Below are 15862 nucleotides of genomic sequence, written 5' to 3'. Positions count from 1 at the left end.
CACCCTTCCCCGCACCGGCAGGCACTGGGCCGGAGGGAAGCCCTCTCCCCCCCGGGCGCTTTCTGGGGGGCGGCGGCCGGGGTGTGTGTGGGGGGGCTGCGGGCTTGGCGTGCGCCGGGCTGCGCAGCGCCGGCCCCTTCCCCTCTCCGTGGGAAGTGATGGTTGAGTCCGGCGGCGGCAGCTTCTCCCGGGGCTGGCAGCCGCTCCGCTGCGCTGCCTGCGGTGCTCTTCGCCGCGATCCCTCCCTCTCCCCTCCTCCTCTTCCTCGCACTCCCTGCATCTCTCTCCTGCCGCCGCCGCCGCTGCCCGGCCTCTCCCCGCTGCCGGCGGCCGTGGATGCCGGGCGTGCCTCTCCTCCCTCCCCTCCCCTGGGCGGGCGGCGGGCCGGCGGCGCCGGGGCTCCGCGGGCGCTGAGCGGCGCGGGAGCGATGCTATGAGCAGAGCGGAGCCAGCCGCCGGCGCAGTCCTGCAGGAGGCGCCGGGCGCTGCGCGGCGCTCGGGACCCGGACCGCTCCTCTCCGCCTCCCCTCGCCCTGTGGTGGCTGTTTGGCGCTGTCCTTAGCCCCGCTGCCGCTCGGAGGACACGGTCGCAGCCGAGAAGAGTCCGCCAGGGGTTTTGTGTGAGTGTGTGTGTGTGTGGAATAACTGCAGACATGACTGCGTGGAGGAAATTCAAGTCTCTACTGGTTTTCTGCGCGGGGCTCCTCACTGCAGCTCAGGGTAAGATTTGTATTTCTTGCGCTGGATTCGTGTAGACTGTGGTTATGGCACTGATTTCCTCCCCCTCTCTCAGCTAAACCGCTACTGCTCGGTTGAGCTCTCTCCCTCGCTCCGTTTCTGCGCCGGGAAACGGCAGGCTCCCGCAGCCCGGTCTCCCTTCTCCCTGCCTCCCACCTCCCACCGGGTCTGCCGGTGTTCCCCGAGGGCTCGGTTCCCTGCCGGCCACTTCCCCCGGGAGAAAGCAGCCCCCAGGAGTTGGGCAGCAGCCGCTGCGGCGCTGCGAGAGGAGCCGTGAGCATCCAGCCGCCTCGGCAGCGCCGGAGTTTGGGAACACTTCGATCTCCGCGCACGCACGAACGGCACTCGCTGCCGTGCGAGAGACAGTCCCCGGGCTGGCAAGTTTGGCTCTCCCCTCCTCCCGCCTCCCCAGCTTTTGCTGTGCTCAGGGGGGGAGCGCGGAGTGGGTGGTCGTGGAGAGCCGCCCCCGCCTGCTTTCAGCCGGTTCCGCTCCCCGCAAGTTACGCGGAGGCGGGGATGAGGGGCCGGGGACACCCTCCACCAGCTGCCTGCCCGTGCCGGAGGGAAGAGGGCTCCTTTGCCCGGCGTGCGGTGGGGAGCGCCTCCCACCCCCAGCTGGGTTTCTCCTTAAAATCAGTGGGGAGACGGAGGAGAAACGAGGGGTTGACGGTGGAGAATTGGGTTACACAACTTCAGTGCTGGCCTCAGCCCCATCACTTGCCTCATCGCTGGAGACAACAACTTCCCCATTATTCACTTCGCCTCTCATTAGCCCTGCGCTTTTTCATGCTGGGAGAGATGAGAGCGTGTGAGAGAGAGGGAGGGAGTAAGAGGGAGGGAGGCTGCTCACAGCTGAGCACCTGTCCCCGTTACAGCCTCTGCCTTCTCCCACCTCGCTCCCAGCTGTTTCTGCCTGCGTCCGGGAGGACAGTTCCCCTTGTGGTCTGTGCTATCTGAGGCTCCCTTAACCTTTCCAAGACGCTTTACATCGTTTCCACCATTTTACTTTTCTCACTGCTTTTTTTCGGTGCGGGGGTGGCTGACCGCGGCCCGGGCTGGCGGGCGAGGCTGGAGCCTTCCCCGCTTCCCTGTCCTGCGGGTGCCCGCGACCGGGCTCCCTCCGTCCGCCCCGGCGGCACTGCAGGGCTGCTCTCCCTCCGGCAGCCTCTGGCCGTGATCCGCCGGGAGATGCGGTGGAAGGCCAGCCCGGTCTGCCCGGCAGCCGGGCGGGAGCTTTGCCCGGTCCGGAGGAGCGGCTGCGGCTCCGCGCTAGCCCAGTGGCACGGCTCCTCTGTGCCCGGATCCCGCCGTTACTTCGGTTCGCCGGGCAACGCCACCCGGCTGTCCCCAGTCGCGCTGCCTGCGCAGTGAAGGGAGCGAGGGGGCGGAGAGGCGCCCGGGTTCCCCAGGCTGTGAAGCGGGCGGCTTCTGGAGACGGGCACACACAGCCAGGGGCGGGCGGGGGCTTCTCGGCGTGGCCGCCCTGCCCAAACTTCCAGCATCCCCCCTCCACGGCAACCCGGGCCCCCGACCCCCGCCTGTGCGGGGCTTGGCAGCCGCTCCCGCCCTGCACGCGTGGCCGGGAGCCCCGGTGCTGCCCCGGGAAGGGCAAGCCCCGGCGGGGCGGCGGAGCTGCGCCTAGCCGCCGAACCCGGGGGTCCGGCTGCCAAACCCGGGGTCCCGGCTACCAAACATGGGGACCAGCTACCAAACACGGGGTCCCGGCCGCCCCAGGACGAGCTGCAGCTGCAGCCGCGGCCGCGCCGGCTCCCGGGGCGGGCCGACACCCGCGACTCATTTGTTAAATACACTGTAGCTGGTTCTGTCGTTTGTCATTTAAGTGTTTTCTTTTCATGGCTGACAGCACATAGGAAAAGCTGCAGGCTGGATCATGGTTATTCAGCGGAGATCCGACGTGGTTTGCTTACATACAAAGGCTTTGCCAGGAACATTTGGGCACTGCCTCTGATGCTGCTCTGCAGAATGTAATTATACCTCGCTTAATGTGGAGCAGCAACACACCTACTTAAAGGCGACAAACTGACTTAATATTGAAGTCAAACAACAGGTAGAAGGGGAAGCAGCAGGGACATTTGACATAATTCTTTCCCATTTACCTTCCCAGGCAATCGAGCGCAAGGTATCTATATTTAGTCAGATGTAATCCTGAGGCTGAAATTACATTTATAGTTTAGAGAGTGAAAGAACTCCTTCCTTAGTAACATGAAGAGCCTAGGCTTTCAGGAGCACATAAAATTTTAATTAATAGATCCCCAGAACTCTTTGATTTACCAACCCGTTAGTAGTCGAATCATTTGGTAGTCAGTGCAATAGGAATTCACCCGGGTTTTGGTTGGCTTGGGGGGTTTATGAGAAAAAAAAAAAAGTGCTGAATTTCTGGAGGTGTTGCCACAGGCGTTCCCTTATCTTTCAGTAAAATGAGAATGTGGGCTGCTTTCCACATTGTTTCTCATCATGAAATGAAATGGAAACCCTTTGTTGCTGTGCAATTTTCTGTAACTTTTCAAAAGGGGCACGAAAGGATGAAAATGAACATACGTCATCATTCATTGTGGTAGACTTGAGGTCCAGTTCTATACATTTTTTTGGACTCATTTTGTCTGACTGGTGCATCTGAGTGTTTTGGAAAACATTTGGGGGATTATTCCCTGTCCATTATGCTTTAAGCGTCAAGGGAAATTAGTATGGAGTCATTTAAAGGAACCACTTTCCCAGAAACTACCCTATCATAGCAATTATGCTTCAACAAGATAGGCAACATGGTGTTCAGCTCTGCATGTTAAGATGGGCTTCTTCATAGAGCCATTTGCTAATTCTGATAGGTTATATCCTAGTAAAAGCAAATGTAAAAAAATATTGATTTACCTGAAACACAAAACATGTCAGTATCATTTCTATAAAAATTCATACTGCTAGGGAGCAAATGGTAGTTTTAGATTGAATTCAAACTAAAATTCAAGATAAAATATTAAAATATCTTGCTGTTGTGATCTGAGGTCTGTGGACAAGCTATTTTCAACGTAGAAATACATACTGCTTAATACCTAAAATTTTCCCAGTGCATGTTTTCAAGATCATTTCCTGGACTTGTTCAGATAACCAAATATACACCACCTTCATTGCCACCCAATTGCCTCAAACAAAATGTACATAAGTAGGTTTATGTACAGAGGTATAATTCAGATTAATGGAAATAGCAAAGGGAAAACATTTCTCTTCTTAAATTTGATCCAGACAGTGAAAGGACTCCCACATTTACAGCTTAGGATTTTGTTAAAAAAAAGAAATAGCCCACAAAACATTTTATGTACCCTCTATTTGCTGCTATCACTTTGCCAAAATACTTGCTGTGACTACCTCACACAAAGTTACCACTATGTTTAAGGCCTACTCCTGTTGGACTGACAGTTGTTTGTCTCTTTTAAAGTAATGTATTTTTTCTCTCTCCAAAGCAATGTTTCTCAAACTGTGAACCTGGTCTCTCTAGAGAGGTTCCTTTCTCTTCCAGAGAAGACTAAAGCAATTCTAGGGAAAATGAGTTGAAAAAAAGGATTTTTCAAAAGAGCATCAGAGCTAAGTGTTGAATACCCAGCTGCAAAACCAAGTATTCTATAGATGCATTCCCCACCCTGCCAGCCCAGTGAGGAATTGGCCATAGAAAGGCAGAAAAGAGAACAACCAGCTCTGACCACCTAATATTTTAATGGAAAAATGCATTTATGTTTTGAGAAGATCTGTCTCTTTCCCAATTTTCCATCAAGATATGTATGTAATGTCCTTAACTCTGTATAAGAATAGGAAATATGGTCAATTTGAATATAATATAGTGGAAAGCATATCTGTTCAACAAAGATTCCCCAAACAATCATTTCAGACCTTTGAATCCATAGATGAGGTTTGAATTCCCACAATCAAACAGTACAGGGTTATCAGTTTCTCTGCAGGTGGAATGGGATACTGGTGTGTGTGGAACAGGATACTGGTGTGATGGTATGCAAGAACATGCAGGCGTGAGCACACATGAACTTTAGTACGTATTGAAATTTGTGAGGGCACTTCAGCACTGTCTGTGATCTAAAGATATAGGAACCATTCTGCAGATTGTTTTCTGTTTATTTTACTGACTGTCACTCCCATGACACTCCCTTTACACAGACATGTACGATTTTGATCAGGCTCGTGTTTTTTGGTTTGGGGAGGGGCGGCAGTTGTCATTTTTTTTGCCTCTGCAGACTAATTTTTCTATACAAACATGGAATCTAGCTCTTCATCTTACAATTACTCATTATATGGTAGTATCATTACATATTCATTGATTCATGCAAGTTTTTAAAAGACAACTATGGGACTTTGGCCTCAATACTATTTACATTCATGAAAAATTGGCCCCAACAAATTAGGAACAATATGAAACTGTAAATATTTTGAACAGAAACCAATGCATCCAAGATTTACCATGTTCTCTAGAAGGGCTGAAAACCCCTAGGGACTACCGATTTCAACTTTTTCAAGATACGTCATCTGTACACTGTCACATTAAACTCCACTTGCAACCTTTCCTTATAATAATGTGACTGTATAAAACCTCCAATGAATTTAAAGATAAGAGGTAATTTCATTTTTCTCAAATCTGTATTGAACTGTCACGTCTTCTTGACCATGATGACATTATTCTGCTAGTAAACAGCTTTAAGTGTAAACACAGGTATTGCAGTATAGTGCCAGGCTGCCTGTAACCAGCAGAGGGATGCAGTGTGGAAAGGGGAATTGCTGGTTTAACTATACAATCCACTGAAGCAGTAACGTAAGTGTTAGACATGATCTCTCATAAAACTTGAATGTACAACTGGATATAAATCAGGGTCACCGAATAAGAATATGGCCTCTGATTCTTCATATGGCTACAAAATTATCCAGATAAGACTGAGCTACATTAGATGTTCTTCCAATTTCTGCAGTGAACAAAGAATAAGAATCATATGGAAATTCTCCTAATGTGTATGAATCACTTTCTTTTACTTAAATGTTTTACTTTTCTACGTCAGCTGCAATTTCCTTTAAACCATTTTTATTAACCAGTAACTTCTGAAATAGGGAAAAATACCATTAATGCCTGAGGAAAGCTGTGAGCTCTTACTTTGTCCTCACACATCTTTGTTCTGGCTGGATGAAAGACTTCACTATATGACATTTCTATTGTATTTAAGAAAATCTACACTATATTTCTTATAAGCATTTCTCAATGGAATAACTGCTTAAACAAATTACTTGGATTATTGCTAGTGTTAAATTGACACAGAAAGGCAACATTTATTAGTTGCCTGTGTTTAGTAACTGAACGGTAAATGGAGGCATATATGCACTGAAAATTCTTACAAGAGCAATACGACATCTTATTGCCAATAACAAGTCTTGCTTGCTCAGAGACAATAATTTTTTCTGCATTTCTTACTCATATGAAAAAGAAAGATAAAATTTCAACAGTATCTTGTCATTTTTACCTGGAGGGGATATTCAGTTAAAAGTGCAGAGCAAGATTTAGTCACTGTTATATTGCTGGTGATTAACCAGAATTCCTCTTGATTAATCAGAATATCATCAATGACTTGCTTTTAGGAAAAGATAAGCAAAAAGATCACAATTTCTTGCAATTATAGCAATGCTTTAATTCCCAGCATAAAAATTAATCACAGTTTTTTTACAGCTTTGTAATTAGTAAATTATGCATTTTAACAATACATTCATGCATATTCTGAAATAGTGATTCTGCCTCTTTCAACTCAATTTTTTGAGTCATCACTGTCAAGTAGAAGGTAACTTTGGACAGTTGTGAGGGCCCTATGCTGCCGCAGTGGAAAATGGAATGCAGCAGTAGCTGGATTGGCCAATTTTGAAAATATTGCTACTCCAACTAAGGCAGCCACAGTAGATACTGCAGCTGCGTAGTGGAGCCAGTGTTCAATATGAGCTGTCGTGGCTGAGGACTTCTGATAACATTTACATCTGTGTATGACTGAAAAAAAGGAAATCTGGATGAATCTGAGCAATCAACCTTGCTACTATTAAAAGATTTATATATTTATGTAAGTAATTTGTTTTTGAACAGTATCTCTGATGTCCCCAAGCATGGTTTTATCTGACCTCTACCTTGCTTCCTCTTTTTTCTCTCTGCTTATTATCTCTTCTTATTTTCATAAGAAATTATGAAGGACAATATACAGAGAAACTAGTATCATTTTAGTCTTCGGATGTTTCATGTCTTTCTTACAGTATCCTATGGATACTGAAGTACAGAATCATGTTCCGTATTCATGTCTCCGTTGTACAGTGGCTTTCCAAAAGAAACGTTTGCAGCACTGCAGCTGACACAGAGCTGAATAAATAATAATGAATAAAAGTTTGTGTGCAGTGTTTGTTTTGCAAACTCGCATAAAATATGGTCAGCATTTTAAAATTACATTTTGCAGCACTTCCTTCATGCCTTACTCTCAATTTCAAGGCAATGATTTTTTCATGCAATTTTGCCAAACATGAAGTTTTTCTTATTTCTTGTCTGAAAGTTTTCCTTGTCTTTTTTATTAGAGAACCATTTCTAAACCTATATTGGAGTGTTTTTATTGAAATGTTCTTACAATTCTGCTGTTTGCAGCAAACCCTTGACATCTGGCAGAGAGCAAATCTGGGTCTCAGGATATATCTTTTGCTCATCCTATGATTTGCAGATCAAATGTAGCCATGATATAATACTTCATAAATTATTGTTTAATTTCGTTGACCTGTATCGTGTTCACATACAAAAAGCAAGACAACACAAATGTTCAAACTTATATTTTACTTACACTTGTGCTGAAATACAGAAATGTAGAGTGCACTGGGAACAAAAGTGCAGCCAGCCTTGCTCTATATGTAAAGCCGAGGTTCAAGGGTGGGCCGAAAAACACTGAGGACCACAACCAGGATATTTTCTTTTTTAAATGCTGGCCCAGCTGTAGGTTGGATTTAAAGCATCTTCCCTGTGCTTGCGATGCCTGCCACTGGACGGGATGGGGGATCTTGGCTCACTTTGCTTAGCGTATCCAAAATACATGAACGAGAGCTTAGGCTTGGCTTTGGATATTGTGCTTGGGCTAGAACTTGCCTTGTACGAGCGCATCAGGGTTGAGTCTGAACTCATGGTGCGTATAACACAGATGCAGCTGTACCTTGGAACCCACATCAAGCTGCTGGTGTCCAACACAGCTGGAGGTGCAAGGAACAGGGAAGTGTTTTTGTCAGGAAGCAGCTGATGTTGGGAATAAGCGGCTAGGTATCCCAGGAATACATGTGAGCTCGTGCAACCTGCCTTGCCCTGAACTTTAGAAAGAAAAAGAAAGGTGACTATGAGGATAAGGGAAAAAGAAAGAAAGAGTGATGCTTCTTGCACAAGAGTGAAGTTTTTGAAAAGGTCATCTTGATTTAAAAAAAAAGGCTATTTAACTTATTTTTAGACTAATTTTACATGCTTCTGATTGTGAAATAAATGGTCATGACAAATCACACTGTTCTCACTAATGTCTGTGAGATATAAGTGCAGAATCTGACTGCTTCCAAGTGACTGAGTACCCTATTTTAGCTTTGCCCCAGCAGCCAGATTCTCTACTGGTATCCTGCTGATGTTTGTTATAATACATAGATTGAGTCATACCAAGCATTTTTGGGGGAGAAAAGCTGTTTTATAACTCACTTTTAGAACCTCAGTACAATCAAGCAACTGCTAATACCACAGTCGGAGACCCTCTGCATTTGTAGACATCTCTCTTGAGAAATTAAATTGATTTTCTTTATCTCAGCACGTAAATATCCCCAGTGCACACTGTGACCCATTGTTTGCAGTGTCTCTAACACTGACGAAGGTAGTGTTAATAGATTTTACGAAGTCAACAGTGGCAGCACTAGTAGCATTTTGATCGTGAGCTACACTCAACCATTTCTGTCTTGCTTTCCAATATAGGGGAGGCTTTACCGTGGCATTTAATTAATCTAAATGCAAATGCTGAATTTTTCCTTTATTTTTTCCAGGTATATAATTCAGTTACCTTGAAACAAATCTGCCAGTTTGTAGAGAAAAAATATTCTGCTGTGCAGAGCTAAGTATGTTGAACATAGACTCTAGTAGTCAGCTGAATAGTTGTGTTTGCTGTATGTCAGATTCTGACCAGTTAGGACCTGATCCAAAGGCTGGGGAACTCACAGAAAAAAAAAATCTCATTAGCCTTAATGGACTTTGAATCTGGCCTTATTGTAGTCACATATCACACAGAGAACTTACATTAAAACAAGAATGATGGAACAAATCTGATAATAATAAAGAAAATTCAAACTCTTTGTTATTATTAATATGAAATGTTATGCAAACAGTCACAGAAATGCCGTTTACATTGAAGATGCATGATGGCTCAAATTTTTTGACCTACCTGAAGTATATCACTCTCCACTGGCTTTCACTAGTTGCATAATTTATTTGGTTCTGAGAAGAGATTAACCTTTAATTGCTTTCTTTAGCAGCATTTAGTAAACAAACTGATAGCATGGAGATGATCTATGCAAATAGCAAAGAAGGATTTCTTCACCTCATGTTGCCATGACAATTCAGATTTTTCCTGTCAACTCTTGAGAAGCTCCGAAGTAATTTCTTTAAAGGAATGAATCAGGGAATATTTTGGAAATTGAAGTTGCTTTCTTTTTTTTAATTTAGTATCATTTAAGACAGTGAGGGACCTGACCCAAAAGATTTTAAAATCTACAAACAAGAACTATTGCAAAAAATATAACATCGTGAAAACCTCTTCATGGATCTCGGATTTACACCAGCAGAGAAACTGACTTCAGATACATTATTAAGTGATTTAGATTTCATTTATTAACTATACGATAATAATAAATAGTCATCATAAAAACAATAATGGATAATGAAGAGTGGAGAGGCCATCTTATAGTTGTCATTTTGATCTTCATGACAATGTTTTATCTTGCAGCTATTTTGAGGAAATTAGATTACACAAGGATTATAGAACAAAGAAGGACTAATCATTTTATTTTTCTTACATTTCCAATTATAAAATTAGTTCAATGAATGAGGAATAAAATCAAAAAGCTATTAAATTCCTATCCAAGATACTTCCCACATACATTATTATTACTAATCAAACTGAAATTCCCTTGTTTTATTTGTTTTAAATGACATGGATTGTTTTGAAAATACCTAAAACTAGTCCAAACTAATTTAATTCTTATGAAATAAATTGTTGGCTTAAAGAGGTATTTCTTAGGTTGCTGTTAACAGTGAGGGAAACATGGTAAACAAAAACGAGATAACGTGAAGTGCTGTTTCTCTGGGAAAATAAGCTTCTCTGTACAGAAGACAAGAAAAGTAGCTCAGTAATGGTTTTCTTTAAAAAACGTTCCTGGCAGATTATGGCTACTGAGTTGGTGTAGATTGTTTACCGCTTTGCAATGGATTTGAGATGAGTCATATCACATTAGAAAGAAAATTGAGAAGTTGTTTTGTCAAAGTGAATTCAGTTTTCCTTTTTTTCATATATACTCAGATTATTAGTTCTCTTTAAACAGAGACACCTGATTGATTTTTTTTAGTGTTGATTCTTGTTGTGCCCATAAAACAAAGTTCCTATTGCTAGAAATGGTAAGTCCAGATCTATAATTTCTCTATACTGAGTCAGGTGACTGAACTGGAGTCTCCTTTCAGTTAGCCTTGTGCATCTTCTTTAGAGTACTAACTTTTTTATTGTCAAGCTAGTTTGGACCACAATAATTTCAACCTCTACAAGCTCGTTTGTTTTTTGCAAGTCTTTCTATCCTCTTGCCTTCAAAGTGGGAGTTGACTGAGTAAGATCTATAGAGTGGGAGCTCAAGACTTTGTGTGGTAGAGAAATCTTTATTTCTGTCTTATTTTTTTACTGGCTTTATAAATCCACTTTACTGGTAATGCATCTCAGTGTATCCATAAAGAGTGCTAAGCTGAAGTGATACTTACATATGTATTTGATAAAGAAACAGACTTGTGGATGGAATACACTTATGATACATCAGGTCACATCCATTCAGCATGAAAAACAACCTTTTTTTTTCAAAATATCTGATGAAAGAGGAGATCCATTTGTTGAATAAAATAACATGTACATACTGAACAATAAAAGCATCTGTCTGAGCTCATTTACCTGCAAAACAAGTTTTACTGTCAAGTTCAAGGACACTGGGAAGGGGGCAGAAGGTAACATTTATTGTCAAAAGCCTAGATTTGTATTTTTACTTTCTTTTCAGGAGTGCCAAATATGTGTAGTTCCCACTGCCATGAGAAAACTGCAGATCTCAACACTTTTGAACATCAAGGGATTTGTACTGGACTTACTTTCACACTTGAGAATCATCAAAATATGAATTTAATACAGTGCTATAAAAAGAATGGATAGACAACAATATTCAGCATTTGCTACTGTTATCTCCCAGGTGGTATCTGAATTAAGCAAAGTTTCCAAATCTATGATTGTTGTGTTATTTTTTTAGGAAGGAGAGATTCCTCAAGGGAAGTTGTGGTTTATTTTTCTGTAAAACTGTTGTACGTAAGTAAATCTGTGTACAAAAAACCCCCCTGGATCTGATGTACCTTGGAACAAAATCTTAGTGATTACAAAGCAAACATTAAAAGCAGCAGTAAATCAGAATTTGGAGTGAAGCCAACTCATAGACTACTGGCTATATTGGATAATAGAGGCTGTTGTCCTGGCCCAGAATTAAAAACAATCAGTTCCATCTCCACTTTATTTCCCCTATGAGTATTCATCATTTTTACATTTATCCCACATTGATGGTAACTAATTGCAGCTCCTTGGGGCTCACTTTTCTTTCTAAGAAATAAGCTGTTTGTAAGGGGTGAGGCAGGCTCTGGTGGAAAAAAATGTTATCTACCTAGTTTTACCATTGTAGGATAGGCACCAAACATCTTTGATTTTTTTTTTTGCATTACTCTGCAGACCATATTTGCAGGATGGGTAGATTTGTGCAAATGTTTTGAATGTTCTTTGTCACGTAGCACTGGTACTTTCAGGTACAGTTTTGTAAAGCAGAAGCATTTTGTGCGGCTGTCTCAACAGCAGTTTGCTTCTCAGATCTACTCAGTCACACTGCTGTTGTGTAGGTACTATCCCAAAAGAGTGATGTGCGTGAGGATCAGGTCCCCTGGGGGGAAAAAATCAATTAAAAAGAAACTAGTCTTTGATGCTAGAAAGATAATATACTGCCCACTGTGAAAAAATAAGCTATTGTGGTGACAGAGTGTGTCAGGTGAGGGATGGGCATTCAGCACAGAAGACAGCATAGGCAGCCCATGGAAATCATTCTTATATTTCATGGACACACTCTCCAATAGTACCACTGAGGAAGATAAGCTGTCTCAAAAAAGAAGCTACATACGGAAAAGCATGACAGCATGTAATGGGGGTTTTCGTCAGGACTATTTTATTTTTTTAAATCAATCCTTACTCTTGCCATTTGCCCTCTTCCACTCATTTCTTTTCTAGGATTTTTTGTCTATTATAATATTATTCTTTAAATGAAACTTCATTAGGCAGTGACATGTGTATAGTGTGATTTATTAATTTTATTATAGTAAATCCTAGAGTATAAGGACACATCATACAACGCATTACATGAAGACAGAGAAAATGAAATGAATAGGGACAACACTGTGGCAGGAAACTCAAGTCTGGGGAATGTAATTTCCTGCATGACCAGAATCAAGAAAAAAAACTTATAATCTGAAACTTAGCCCATAGCAGCTTCATGCTGCCCAATATTTTACAGAGGACAGATTAGTTCACTTGTATCCATCAATAATTATTCAAATTTATATTTTTATATAATCATTGTTATTGGTATTTGTCTTACTAAAGAGCAATGCATAACCACCTTCCCTTGTTGTCTCTAGTAACACTGGCATACTGGTGTAGTCTTACCAGGCAGAACTGGTAATACAGCTCAAAACTTGAAATGTCTGCTGGCAAGTGCCCTCAGTGGAAGCCCTGGTGCCAATATTGTGCAGGTCTGGTGTGGTCTGATAAATAACAATGGGTGCCCTCATGGGCATGGCAGTTCAGTCGCTGAGCTAATACACAGACTTCACACTGACGTGCTGAAAATAATAGCTTTTATGTCATAGGACTGGCAGAGCTGACACCATCAGATTTGCAACATTAAACACTATTTCTCTTTCCCTTACTGTTTCTTTAAAATTTTCCTTTTGCAGACCTTATCTTTCTTGTTCCAGTCACTCTATAATTTCCTCCTCTGCTGAAGGAATATAACACTCCTCCATTGTTATGCTCCAAAGTGTCTGTTTAACATTTCCATGGAGGAAAACACCAAGGGTCTAATCTGTAGACTCCTGCACTGGGAGCAACCAGCAGAAAGGCTGAAGGCATAGGACACTCTTAAGACCTGAGGAACTAAGTCAGGGACATAAGATGTGCTCAGATTTTGTGTATATCCCATGAATTTGGTTAAGTTTCAGTCTTCACATATTTAAAAATGCAAAAAGCATCACATCAAATCAGACCAAAATAACCTCTCTCTGACAATGGCCATTAGCAAATGCATAGAAAAAAATGCAGGAAACAAGATATAGACAGCCTTATATTTCAGCAGCCTCTGGCCAGTTTAGGGAGCTCTTAGCCAGAGGTTGCATCTATGTTCAACATCCATCAACAAATTTAACCTCCATGAATCTGTTCTTGAACCTGTTAATAATTCAGACTACCACACTATTTTCTGACAATCTGTTTTACAATTTAATTCCTGCTGTGTGGAAAAGCACTGCATTTAGCTTGTTTTGAAGCTTCTACCTGCTCATTTTCCTGAGCACTTCCAGCTCTTTGGAAATACTCTGCCCTGCACAGAACTTTGTATCTGGCAGATAGGAAGAGGTGATATGAATCTGTAAATTACATACTTTTCCCACATATACCTAAAATTTCCATGTAGATATTTATATTAACTAACTTGAGGTAATACTTGAGGTAATAAAATAGGGTATGATTCCCAGATGTATTTCTCATAATTTTTTGACGATCATGATGTTGTAGACAGTGTTGATGATGCACTTAAAAGAATAATAGTCCATATTTCATTGTTAACAGCCATTTCTCTCTACCACAGCATCTCATTAAGTAGTTTTTATCTCCATCAATAATAATTGATTGTTTTCTTTCCAATAAATAGTAAAGACTGTATATGCTGACCATCTGAATGACAGTGATGTTCAACATTTTGCCCTATGAGAGATTTCTGGAGGGACAGCAGAGAAAATGCTTAGAAAATTAGGTCCTGGTAAGAAATTAATACAAGCAAGCCACGTGCTTAGTGATGTCTCCCACTGACATCGACTTGCATGGGCTGTGTTAGTAGCTCACTGATAATATGAAGTGCACTGTATAGTATCTTCATCTTGCATATATGCTATTTGCCCCTCTGTGGTCCATCGTATCACTGGTCACAAGTCATATCTTGATGGTGTTCTCTTCCCTGGGACAATAAGCAAAAAGTCTGTTGAAAACTGGTGGGGGTTGTGACAAACTTTAATGATGGGATCTGGTGAAGGACTGGGTTTCTATAGAAACCTAATTCGAGAAACACTGAAAGAATTTCTGTTAGAAAAAGTTTGGGAAGAGGTCTGTTATACTGAGAATGCTGAAAGCATATCATCCTTCTAAAGCAACAAATTTCCCCCCTCCCAAGACCCAGATCTAGAACAAATTGGAAAAAAAACAAAAAAACCCCACCAAAACCAAACACAAAAACATTGAAAATTCTGTCACTAGATAGATAGGCTTATCTCAAAGCTTAAAACATGCAAGATATTCTGTGAGCTCCAATCCATAGGTTTCTGGTTTTAGTTTCATGTTAGAAAATTTGTCATTGTCTGAAAAAGAATTATTTCTCTTGTTCCCTAAGAAAGCAGCCTTCCTACTTGTGTTTAAGATGGCTCTGAATGGGATTCACAAATTCTGTATTTCCCCTTTATTCTACCTCTTCCTCTCAGGACTGTATGTAGAAAAGCCTATCAGCATCATAAAAACAAAATAAAATGCTGCAAATAAATAATTAGCAAAAGCATAGCTGACCATTATGAACAGGAGTAGCATGAGATAGAAGAAATCAGAATCTCTTTATTGTTAGCAAGTCTCCCATGACTGTTCTTGCTCCTTCATTCTGAAAGGCTCTATTTCATTTCCATAAAAGAGAAATTTCTGAATATTTCTTGATAGACGCTATTCAGGACAGGAAGGCATTAATTACTCCTGTCCTGTGCAAACAAAATCATTGCTCAGCTTTTGAGAACTGACAAGAACACAGGTTTCAGAAAGATGACTGGAAAAGGACTACATCCAAACAAGATGCAATGTATGTGACGTACTCTACAGTTCTGTATAGAGACTACAGGCTCCCACAGGCTCTGTAGAGGGATCTTGACAGGCTGGACTGATGGGCTGAAGGACTTAACAATCCTCATGTTATGCACTTCAAATAAAATCTACAAAGAAATCTTATAAAGAGAGGTATGCTATTATCAGGGGGATTGTTTGATTTGTCCTGTGGTTCACAATTATTTAAGACCTAGGCAATTTTTTTTTTTTCTAGTACGAAATTTGCAGTGCCACTTGACTTCTGAGATATCTGCCACATCTCTGCTGACATCATCGATACTGGAGAGATGAAAATACTTAGGTCTAGGTATAACACTGTCATTTGAATTTGCCTGCATTAGTCTTAATGTGGCCAGTTACAGTAGTAATGAATATCGTTTAAATACATGTGTGTATGTGTGTCTGAGACAGAGATGGAGAATTGCAGTTACTTGAATCTCTTATGGAGGTAGTCCGATAGTTACCTTTCACTGTTCTTCAAGTTTTGTCCATTTTTTCTCATAATGTAAAAAACTTTCCCTTTGTTTGTAAGTGCAGCAGTCACATCAAGTTGCTGCCACACAGGAAGATGTCACGTCTGAAATACTTCACCCTAACCCATTGCAGCTCAAGTCCATGACCCTGAC

At 42.0% G+C, this 15862-nt stretch overlaps 1 protein-coding gene across 1 annotated transcript in view; it reads left to right on the top strand.

Annotated features, from left to right (window-relative positions):
- Nucleotides 1–653: 653 nt before the first annotated feature.
- Nucleotides 654–15862, top strand: part of CSMD1 (CUB and Sushi multiple domains 1) — a gene marked incomplete at both ends in the record, with an annotated part of 1255958 nt that continues 1240749 nt past the window's right edge. Inside the window, one exon of the mRNA XM_081998094.1 lies at nucleotides 654–720. Coding sequence (XP_081854220.1) covers nucleotides 654–720 — 67 coding nt within the window. The remainder of the gene's footprint in view (nucleotides 721–15862) is intronic.

The sequence above is a fragment of the Phaethon aethereus genome (assembly GCF_964289735.1).
Source record: "Phaethon aethereus genome assembly, chromosome: 3".
NCBI lineage: Eukaryota > Metazoa > Chordata > Aves > Phaethontiformes > Phaethontidae > Phaethon > Phaethon aethereus.
This window is presented reverse-complemented; position numbering and strand designations above follow the sequence as displayed.